Here is a 12,264-nt window from a genome sequence, read left to right as displayed (position 1 = left end):
TTTATATTGATGTCAAATAAGAATGTGGGTGTTTGTTGACTTCTACTATTAGCTCTCGGTCTAAAATTATATAATGTTCTCATTCCCCCCACCTTCCTTCCCACATTACAAGGATGGGAGCTCTATCTCATGTGTCAACATACTACATCCAGAGCACCGAACCCTAACACAGTTCAATATATTTGTTCAAAAAACGGGATTGGTCAGATATTACAAAAGCAATATAAAACTTCTAATATTCCCTGAATGTAACTTCCCTGTCCTTTCCATGGACTGGAGACCTCTAACAGTATGCTTACCATTTATCTGATATGAATATCAAAAGTCAGCCATGAGATGATCTTCATCAGAGGGTCTTACCCTTTTTGGAAATCACAGATCCCTTTGAGAATCAGATAAAAATCTATGGATAGTCTCTTCAATGAAATAGACATGTAAGCATAAATACAAAAATCTGTGTGGAATTTCATGGGGGTTAGGAATACTTTGAAGGTTATTAGGCGACTGCGGTCCTTAAAACAAGAATGCTGATCTAAAATATCACAGCCTTCTTTGTGCATTTAATTATAATAATTTTTTTTGGAATTACAGGCTCCAGATGTGAATACTCTGGTGTTTTAATTAATTATTTAACCCAACACTACCTCTTTCAAGGTTCAGGGCTTTCAACCTCTTAGAATTATTAGGTAGATTTATTATTTAGGGTGCTTTTATTTGCAAGTAACAGAAAACCTAACTCAAACTAGTTTAAACAGATAAAAGCATTTATTGACTTAAGTTAGACTTAAGTCAAAAGTTAAGTGGGCTTTGGACATGGTTTGATTTGGGTTCAATTATTTCTCTGAAATTTTCTGTCCTATTCAGCTTTGTCCTCAGGCTGGCATCTCTGAGGTCACAAAGCAGCTGCTGCATTGACAGGCCCTTGATAAGCACGTTACAGTCCAGGAGAGAGAGCACCTATGACACAGAATTCCCAACAAAATCACAAGCGGCTTCCTGATTGGAGAACCCCAAAACTAATCCCCATAAACAAAGTAATGCAAGATGCTGACTGACAGGTCTGGATAACTTCCAAGGACGACCATACCAAGAATCCAATCAAATCCCAACCTTTGGAGATTGATTGGAATTGGTTCCACCCAAGGTCATGACCATCCCCATGCTTCTCTTTAACCTAACCCTTACAACATTTAGAATGTTGATCACACTCCTTCAGAGTGAGAAATCCAAGGCTATTTAACCTAGTACTATCCTGAAGTTCTCCACTCCCTTGCCATGATAGTTCTGTACAAAAGTAAGATCATGCTTTCTCTTTGTGTGTGTGGATCAAGGATCCATATGGACCCTTAATTTATTTTCAATTCATGTTTCTGTCATTACAGGCACATTTGTTGTCCAAGTTACTGCAACTGATGCTGATGATCCAACTTATGGGAACAGTGCTAAAGTTGTGTATAGTATCCTACAGGGGCAGCCCTATTTTTCAGTTGAATCAGAAACAGGTTAGAATTCCTTTTTGATCTTCTTTTTACAATCTGTAATTTTAATTGACATGTTCAGCTGAGCTGGCATATTTTTTTATAAAAACAATCAGTGTAATTGAATTTTCTTAGATTCATCTGCCAAGTGCCAGCAATATACTTGTAAACATGAAATCCACACCATTTCAATCAAGAAATCTGACAATGGATGTTTCATCCATTGTGTTTATATAGGGTAGATTCAGAAAAACTTCTACAATGTTATTTTTTCTTCCAGTTTGGAGTAAAGTTAAAGACCAGTCCCTTCTGAAAGCCATTAGGGCTATTTACAAATATTCCAATTCTTCTTTTTCTAGTTATTTGGTATCTCTTTGCACTGCTCTGAAGATAGAGGTAGCCAGGAGATTTGTCTGGGCCAATAAATGTGGCTGTGATCCAGGTCACTTCCACGCAGAACTTTTAGACTTGGTGCACAATCCACATTCCTCTCCTCCCGCCACAGAGATCACAGATGGAAACCAATGTTGACACTGGTCTCCAGCCTGCATGTCTGTTATCCTGAGCAGAGCTTCTTGCTGGCCTACTCAGAGCATGAAAAAAAATTAATGTTAGCTGTGTTAAGCAAGTAAGATTTTGCCTTGTTTGTTATGACATTGTCTAGCCCATCATAACTGAGACCATCCCAATCAACAAAGTGGATTCCTTAATGGAATCCTTGTTTTAACATCTCATTTTTCTGCGTTTTCTCCATAGAGTAGCATATTATCTTATGACGAATTATTTCTTAGGAAATATCGTCTGTGCTGTACATTAAATTCTACACATATTTTTGCTATCATGATAGGAGTTGAGTTTCTTTTGTACATTTTTCAAGCATCCATTATTGTTAGTAGAAATCAAAACCTTTCTAGATTACTAGATCCAGTTGGAAATTGATGTGTTAAGAGGTGCAACGAACTTGGCAAGAATCCCAAGGAGAAAGAAAATGCTGAGTTGAAAAACAATAAGGATGAAAAATTAGAAATATCTAACGTAAAGAACAAAAGGCTAAGGGGATCTCCTATATTTAAATGGAGAAGTACTGTGATTGGAGAACAGGATGCAGCTGCAATTTCACTGAAGCCAGGACTCTAGGAATAAAACTGACCTGTTGTCTGAGGTATTCGTGTTAAAAATTAAAAAAAAAAAAGATATTTTCAGCTTCGTTAGTTGTTAAGCATTGGAATGTGCTACCAAAGAAGGTTATAAAGTCTTTAAAGCTTTCAAAGCCTTCAAAGCCTATAAAGATTTTTGAAAGAATGTTGTTAATTTAAGCATAAAGCCTACATAGAGATTAGGCAAACTTTTAGTTCTTTCAACTACTTATTTTATAACTACCTGACAATAGAGATAAATTTAACCTAACATAAGAATATTGGTCACTGCTGGGGCCAGTTGAACTCATGCTCACATCAGCTTTAGGAAAACTTCAATTTTCTAGGATCATACAGATGATAATTATGGGAGAACTGATGCTGTGTTTTCTTAAGACCATAGTTTTGTGGTTTAGAAAATGCTCCGAACATTCACTATGATAGGTATATTTGATGAGCAATTAGCCGATTCAGTAAAGTGAAACTCAAGAGTCAGTTCAAGGAAATGGCTTAACAATTTACTCATAGTACACTTAAATGTCTTTTATCAAGCAGCTAAAGTAGGATAACACTGTACCACATGTCAAGTTATATTTTGCTATGTAATCTTATAACACATGATATTTATACTACCTACAATCTATACTATTGCAGTATTGGCTTGTTCTTACTCTCCTTTTATGATAGGTGTCTGTTTGTTTGTTTTAATGGATCTATCTCCCCTTTGTCGTTTTAATTTCCTTCAGCATAAGGGCTACCTACAATCATCTTTAAGTCACCCATGACATCTGTATAGTGTTTTGCATATTGTGGATAACAATCCATGTTTGTATAAATAAATGATTTGATAAAGTATTTTTAATACATCCCTTTTCACTTCTGAATTTCACATCCATAGGTATCATCAAGACAGCTTTGCTCAACATGGATCGAGAAAACAGAGAGCAGTACCAAGTGGTGATTCAAGCCAAGGATATGGGTGGCCAGATGGGGGGATTATCTGGGACCACCACAGTGAACATTACGCTGACTGATGTCAACGACAACCCTCCCCGGTTTCCCCAGAGTAGGAACATTTGATTGAATGAATTTCTTCTGTGCACTTCTGTAAAACTCTAACTTTAAGAATGATGTTTATTTTCCATTATTATTAATCATCAATATTAGTAACCTCAGTAAGAACCATACTTTTATTAGCTGAGCAATTTCTGATATGGTTATTGTTGTAAAGCTAACACCATTGTTTTACTTTTCTTTATTAAAAAGACTACCACAGGCATAAATTTGCTTGTGCAGAACATATGTACACAAGCATGCTGCTATTTGTTAAAAAAAAAAACTGACTTTATGTTTTGTGAATTTAATCAGTCATGTAATCTCTTTTAAATCCTCACAAAGCTTTATAAGGGGAGGATTTATCATTTTACTGTCCCTAAAAATACAATCGGGGAAATAACCATGTACTTAATCCATTTATAATCATAAATAGTTTTCTATATTATGGTTAATTGAGATACGGAGAGTCTTCTCTATAATCATTAACTCTCATGACTAGATAGGAAAAAAAGAAGGAAAAACAACATTTTTAAATGCCCACTTTGTGGGCGCCTGGGTAGCTCAGTTGGTTAAGCGACTGCCTTCAGCTCAGGTCATGATCCTGGAGTCCCCGGATCGAGTCCCACATCGGGCTCCCTGCTCAGCAGGGAGTCTGCCTCTCCCTCTGACCTTCTTCCCTCTCATGCTCTCTCTCTACCATTCTCTCTCTCTCTCAATAAATAAATAAAAATCTTTAAAAAATAATAAAAAAATAAATGCCCACTTTGTATCAAGCAGTACACTAGAGCCCTTCACATAGAGCACCTCAAGTGGGTACTGGTTTTAATGTAGTTTTTCTTCCAGGAACAAAATTCATTTCTGACCATGATCTAAGTAAACTACCTGAATCCTGTCTTCCAGGAGAAAATAGCTGCCCACTATTAAAAAGAAAGCCCACTTACCCAATCATGGCATTTCTTTAAAGTTGGTCAGCTAATAGGGGCTTCTTTTATAATGGAGATACACATGGATCAACAGGAAATCATTAAATTATTTTTTAGTTTTTTCAAGTATTTAATCACAGCTAAATGCAAAAAAACAGAGCATCAAACTAATTTCTGATTTAATGGGTAGAAGAAAAGTTTTATAGGCCCTAAAACTTTCCCCCACAGAGGCCTGAAATGACAATATCAGAATCAGCAATACTGTGCCCCAAAACCTCCTTTTCAATAGGGGAATGCCCCGGGGAAGGATAACAAAAGGATTCACCAGCACCTGGAATACCACAGGGACGTTACCTCACTTTGCTCTCTCCTTGGATGACCTGTGATCATTACTGAATAATGTACTAAAGCACAGGAGGGGAGAAAAACTCTAGAGGAAAACCTTGGCTTGTGTTATCATTTTGCCAAGGATGAGCCCAACATTTACTGAATGGATGAAAAAAGTGTACATCTATGAAATACAGGTTTTATTTATATTTTTTTAATGTTTTATTTATTTATTCATGAGAGTCAGAGAGAGAGAGAGAGACAGAGGCAGAGGGAGAAGCAGGCTCCCCGCCTAGCAGGGAGCCCGATGCGGGACTCGATCCCAGGGCCCTGGGATCAGGACCTGAGCCGAAGGCAGACGCTTAACCATCTGAGCCACCCAGGCGCCCTGAAATACAGGTTTTAATTCAGCCATACAGATATAAGAATAGGAGAAACCTATGCATAGAAAAAATACTGTCATGAAATTTAAAAGAAAAGATTAGTCGAAGAAACAATTAGGTGCTTTCTCTCTCAATGCATCTAATGTGTATCCCTAACTACAGCCAGACCAGCTCCCTGGGTGAGTGAGTGTCTGCTTGGGTACATCCTCCAGATCGCTGTCATTTATTTTCACCTTCAGTTGTTATAAGCAATGACACAAAGAACCCTTTTAAGAACTACCTCATAATTGGCTTGAAGTCACAAGTCAGGTTAAATTCTTTCCCATTCTTTCTGCTAAGATTATTCAACGGGGGCTTCGAAACCTTGTGCACCACCCCCACCCTGAGCAGCTTTGTCTTTCTTGCCATCATACCCATGAACCTGGAGGCCTATTTACAGGACAAGAAAAGTGTTCTCCATCTGCAAAGAGACAGGTCATGACAGAAGAAATATTCTTAACAACCATGAAAGTAAGGATGTAAGGAGGATTGAGCACCATTAATTATCGTGAGGAAAGTACAATCTGCCTGCATCCGTAGTAATGTCTGAAAGAACTGTTAGAAAATAGGTTTTGTCTTTATTATGATAGAGCATCCTTCATCTGTGCTTAACTTATATCTGTCTGGTGATTAATAGGTACATACCAGTTTAAGACCCCCGAATCTTCTCCGCCTGGTACACCAATTGGCAGGATCAAAGCCAGCGACGCTGACACGGGAGAAAATGCTGAAATTGAGTACAGCATTACAGAGGGAGAGGGGCTGGACATGTTTGATGTTGTCACCGACCAGGAAACCCAGGAAGGGGTCATTACTGTCAAAAAGGTAATGCCATTTGTTAGCTACCATGCAAATGAGACATTCACTTTTCTCCAGTCCCCGAGTAGCCAGGGTAATTATGTCTCACATGAACGTTCCCCTGGATTATTTTACTAATTTTTTTTTAAACACCAAATCTAATGGTTGGCTTTTAGAAGTCCTCGATAATCTGATGCATTCATTAACTTCATACTTTTAATAAATTCTTATTAAGAACCTCCTAATAAGTAAATAAATGACAAAAATAAATAATATACATTAAAGTACATAAAATAAATATTGTCAATGAATACTAAACAAACAGTGCCAGACACTATTCTAGATGCAGGAGGTGCAATAGTACATTCAACAGAATGGTCTCTGCTTCCACAGAACTGCCAATCTAAGGCAGAAGAGACAAGGAAGCAAATAAGCAAACAAACAAGTGTATAGTTATAAATTCTGATACACGCTTTGAAGGAAGAGAGTAACACAAGCAGTGATAAAGATGGCCTGAATTAGAGAGAGAGAGAAAGAGGGTATAAAAAGACCACAGAAATAAATTAACACAAATTTCCTATGAGCTCTTTAGCTACTCTTTGGAACACGATAATAATTTTTTTATATTTCTGAATTCCAATTTTTGCCCTATATACTCACTATTTACCCCCCAAAATTGTCTAGGACCACAGGGCAGTACACAGAAGTGTGGAAAAATTTAAAACCAATGAACCGTGTGCTTCAAAGCTAACAACACATTAATTTTGATTACCTTTTTTAATGATTGCACTTTCATCACATACAGTGTAATATTTTCTCTCTCCTTTAGCACACTGTTATATTCGCTGGTAAATATAAGTATAGGTGGATGTAAATAACGAGAACATTCTTTCCTCTTAAGCTTTGGATTACATGTCTTCATACCTGGAAACACAATAAAACATGTTTAAGCGACACTGAGACCAATTAGGAAGCCCATTAGTGTGCATTAACCTTTTTAATTTTCTTAGTGCATTATCAGATTCAAACTGAAATTTTGCCTAGCCAACTAAATCACATTCACTAATATCTTGATTAATTGTGTTTCTAGTGAGCCTTGTGATATCATCATCTAAAACTAAAAGTCAGCAATAAGCATTTGGGTTCACTATGTCTCAAGAAGTAGAGATACTTTTCCTAAAGACCTCTGATAGCAATGATCATTACTTTCATTGGCAAATAATTAGCCCAATGCCCTTATCAGGATATCACTTGGAATATTTTATCAACTCATGCACGTGCACAAAAAAAAAACACAAAAAACCCCACAAAACCATATTAAATCTATTTTATCTGAATGAGGAAAAGGGAGTCATGATGCAAACATGTGGTTCTCAATTCTGGTTGCACATCAGCATCACTGGGGGAGGCATTTAAACATATAGATTCCCACCCCTACCACAGATATTTTGGTTTAATGATCCAGGGTGGGGGCCAGATACTGGCAAATTTTAAAACACTCATTAAGTGTTCAAGTACAGCCAGATGTGACAACATCCGACACAGAATAATCTACTGCGTATTTGCCAACTTGCCCCTGACAGGGCTCCCTCTAGTCAAATACAAGAATTTTTTTTAAAGCAGGTCTTACAAGACTCCTGCTTCCAGGTTCCCTTCCCTGTCCATTATACCTTGCACCCTTGCACCCACTTGCAAGGCAACAGCATTACAGATATACACATATAACAGTGTGCTAAAGGAGAGAGAAAATATTACACCGTACATGATGAAAATGCAATCATTAAAAAAATAACCAAAATTAATTATTAGCTTTGAAGCACACGGTTTATTGGTTTTAAATTTTTCCACACTTCTGTGTACTGCCCTGTGGTTTCAGCCCACACTTTTCATCAGGACAGTGTAGCATCTGAACTCCCATGCCTTTGCCCAATTTCACACTGTGTGGTGATGTTCCTAAGCAATACGGTCATATTCATTTACCCTAGATTTGCACTAAAAATAGCTCATGTCTTTCTGTGTGTCTTGGTTGCTTCCAATATGTCCCTTCCCCCTGCCCTCCCCAAGCTCTTGGACTTTGAAAAGAAGAAAGTGTACACCCTCAAGGTGGAAGCCTCCAATCCTCATGTTGAACCCCGCTTTCTCTACCTGGGTCCATTCAAAGATGCAGCTACAGTCAGAATTATGGTGGAAGATGTGGATGAGCCCCCTGTCTTCAGCAAACTGGCCTACATCCTACAGATAAGAGAAGATGCTCAGATAAACACGACAATAGGCTCAGTCACAGCCCAAGATCCAGATGCTGCCAGGAATCCTGTCAAGTAAGCACACTCCTGTGACCTGTCTCTTTCAGAAGCTTTAGACAATTGCTATTCAAGTATCACCTACAAGTTAGAAAATTAATCCTTTTTTCCAATGAGACACTTGTGTCTTCCTGAAAAAATACTCTACACAGCATCTTTACTCTCCTTGCTCAACATAAACATTATTTTAGCAACAGTGCAAATCTAAAAAACACAAAATTGGGGGGGGGGACACACAAAATGATCTATAGGAGTTGACTACTTACATGAAAATAGTATAAGGAAATAACAACAGAATGGCCTGGAATTTTTCTTTAAGGTCTTAGATTTGTCAAAGAGTGGCATGGAGAGAACTCTGTGACTTTTAATAAACAAGACACTGGGCTGAGTCTGTTTCTCAAGTGTGTAAGAACCTATCATATAACACTTAGAAGCAGAATTATGCTCCATTTGGATGCATAATGTTTTTCTTTTTCAGACATGGATAAAAATAAGAGTCATTTCATGATATATGTCTGAGAAATCCTGGGGAAATTAATAGAGCTGAATTCTAATTTATACTATGTAAGCAAGCTCTATTTTCCCTATACATTCCATATACCTTAGCTGTAAATCACGCTGTAAGAAAGTCTCATTGCTCTTTGAAACCACAGATGCTTTAGTATTCTAGAATTTTATCATGAGAGCACTGGAGTCAACAACTTCCAGCCTTGAGTCAGTAGCTTAGTTGACTAGATGAGAAAACTGCTAAATCAGAATATCATTCTATCAATTAGCCCCCATAAAAAAAAAAAAAGTAAGCAGACTGACAAGCTAGAGGACCTCTTGCCAGTGAGCCCACAGATAAATTCTGATCAGGGCACCTGCCATATGCCAGGTATGTTCTAGGCTTTAGAGATACAATAGAGAATAATATCAAGTCCTGATCTCATGAAGCTTACATTCTAATTGGGGCAGACAGAAATAGGCAAACAACAAATATGCAGTATTTCAGGTAAAATATAGTGTAAGCAGTAAAATAAGACAGAGTATGGAAACAGAGGGTATCTAGGGTACCATTTTACATAGGGTAGTCAGGTCTGCCCTTGGTAAGAAATCATTTGAGTAAAGATTTGATTGAAATGAAGGGATGTACTATGTTGATATCTGGGAGAAGAACATTCCAAGGAGAGGGAAAAATGAGGGTAAGGACTGATACAAGAGCTTGCTTGGCATGAAGAAGGAGTAGCAAGGAGGTTTATGAGCTAGAAGAGAGCGAGCAAGGTGGAGAGTAGTTTGTAAAGCAGGAGGCAACAGGGAGGTATGGTAAGTGATGAGTGTGGCAGGTCCTACAGGGCATTTGCAGGCCTTGGTAAAAACTGGATTCTATTCTGACTGAGGTAGGAAGCCACTGCAAAGTTTTGAATAGGAGTATTAACCTAATCTAAAACTACTGTTTAAGAGGATCACACTGGTGGCCCCATGAAGAATATTATTGCAGATGAAAGAGTCTGAGAGGTTCTAAGGCAATCATTTTCTAACTTTTCAGCCATGAGCTCTTGTTCAAATGAAACCTTATGGCAAGTCCCACATCTAAAACACAAAAATGCCTGGCTTACTCTCAGGGAATAGTTTTAAATCAACCAGAAAATAGACTCTTGTTGTTTTATCATTCTACAAGAATATCTGCAGACTCTGTGAACTGGACTATGGTCAACCCAAAGTAGACACATGTAAGCTCCACAGATCAACTGCCCTTCCATATACATTTAATATTATTAATAAGGAAAATGAACGACAGCCTTTGTTTGTACAACACAAATAATTTTAAGTACTTTCACAACCGATTCTCTCACTCGGAGTTTGTCCTAAGTGTGTAAGGAAATCTTAGCAAGTCAATGATAAGACCAATTTAAAAGGGTTAATGCTGTAAGTTCATATAAATATGAGCTTTGTTACCTCTTTGATCAGTCAACATGCGTTTAATTGAAAGAGATAATGTATCCTGGGAATTTAGGCTGCATTTTTATGTCTATTTTACTTTTTATAATGAATACCATTTTAACCCACTGCATTATTTTATGTTTTATTAAAGGAAGTAGTTAGCTTGTCAGACTGGGTTGGCTGTCAGCTAATTTTGAATTTTTTTATACCAGCCTTTTCTTGGTACATATGGATTTCATATATAGATATAGACTGAAGGGTAAAAATACAAATAAGGATATATTGTTATATAAATGTATATTCCAGGGAGTCCTTTTATAGGACAAAAGTGATTCTCATATTGGGAAAGTACATCCACACATAGTTTTTGGTTATCCAAGATTTAAGTATTGAACAACTAAGGTGCTAGACAATATGTTAGGGTACACAATTAATATTAGAGAATTCTCCCCCCAAACATTGATCTATCATTATGCAGACACAAATCTTTAATTCTTTAATTACATAAAATAATTTTCTTCCAGTAACTTTATCGTAAATGCCCTTTGACAATTCCATGGAAGAGCCTTATAAAATGTCACTCTGAAGAGATATTATGAAAAATTTACATGCAAACATACTTCCTTTCCTGACCCACAAATCTCCCTGACTTGAGAGGATGTATTAGAAGACAAATTATTGAATCACAGGATATAATAAATTTCTGGGGGGGGAAGAACTACCTAGCAAAATAATCTGCTATAATCATGTTAAGATTGATTACCTTGTTCCTTATCTGTTGTGACTACAATTAATGTGACTGGGCAGTAAATATACCAGATATGAATTGAAATTACTTTGGAAAGAAAAACAACAAACAGATAAGGCTTCATGTGCAAACATCTTTCCTAAACAATGCAGACATCTGAAATTTCCTATTAATTTTTAAATCTCCCAATTAAGGGAAAAACTCACGTACAATTTCGGTATTTCCTAAGTAGTTTCTCTTTAAAATCAATAGCCACCTTCAACTCAAAATTCCTCATCCCATATTCTTTATTTCAAAGGCTTGACAGGAAAATATGATTACTTGTAAAACTTAAAACTATAGCAGGAAGAAAACAAAACAAGAAAAGATTACTGCTGTATATAATTATAACAGCTTATAAAGGCTTAAATAAGCAGCATATCTTAAGCTTGAAATTTTTCATGAGGGGGAAAAAATATTTGTAGGCTGTCATTAAATTTCTTACGAAGTCTATGAATATTGAGATTTCCTTTTTGGGTAGTTATGTGCTATAAATATTTATCATTCTCAAATTAAAAGTGAAGGCAGGTGATCAAGTTCAATGCTGTTGCCTAAATTCTTAATAAACATTGATTCATGACATAAATGGCAAAAATAATGGCTATTTCATCTGTAAGAGATGAACCCTTAATAGTAAAATATAAGGTTTATATAAACTAAAATTAAAATTCTAACCTGACTTGAGATATATAGATATTCTTTTTGAACTTCTTAATTCTCTTTAATATCAGGTTTAAATAGACTCCAATAATCAAATTTCTATTTTATTTAGACCCTTGATAGATGACAAAAATATATTTTATTTAAACAAAATACACTTATCATAATTCACCAGTTACATTTTAAAGCAAAATAATCAACTGAAATAGAATCTTGAACATGGTACACTATTACAAGTTAGTAACAAGAGCTTATTTTTCTTAGAGCATCCATAATAAGTCTACATGTGTATGACTAGTTGGTTATCTACTTAGTTGTATTTCTGCCAAGCCAATATTTTTAAATTTCCCATCATGACATAAATTTTGAGACTCTAGCTGAAATGGACAATTTTTCCCCCTAATGACCTTAACATATTAACTGTCTCCTGAGTTTTCTCTTTAATATCCCCTAC

The 12,264-nt window shown here is 36.4% G+C and overlaps 1 protein-coding gene across 3 annotated transcripts in view; it reads left to right on the top strand.

Annotated features, from left to right (window-relative positions):
- Window positions 1-12,264, top strand: part of CDH6 (cadherin 6) — a 132,069-nt gene that overhangs the window by 102,818 nt on the left and 16,987 nt on the right. For all 3 annotated transcript variants that reach the window (XM_025866672.2, XM_073891065.1, XM_073891066.1), the window contains exons 4-7: window positions 1,383-1,502; window positions 3,513-3,680; window positions 5,980-6,167; window positions 8,205-8,458. In XM_025866672.2, the coding sequence (XP_025722457.1) occupies window positions 1,383-1,502; window positions 3,513-3,680; window positions 5,980-6,167; window positions 8,205-8,458 (730 nt within the window). The remainder of the gene's footprint in view (window positions 1-1,382; window positions 1,503-3,512; window positions 3,681-5,979; window positions 6,168-8,204; window positions 8,459-12,264) is intronic.

Source organism: Callorhinus ursinus, unplaced genomic scaffold, assembly GCF_003265705.2.
Source record: "Callorhinus ursinus isolate GAN/ISIS: 27379988/994484 unplaced genomic scaffold, GSC_fseal_2.0 scaffold3, whole genome shotgun sequence".
In the NCBI taxonomy this organism is placed as follows: domain Eukaryota; kingdom Metazoa; phylum Chordata; class Mammalia; order Carnivora; family Otariidae; genus Callorhinus; species Callorhinus ursinus.
The sequence above is the reverse complement of the archived record's forward strand: the minus strand, read 5'-3'. Positions and strand labels throughout refer to the sequence as shown.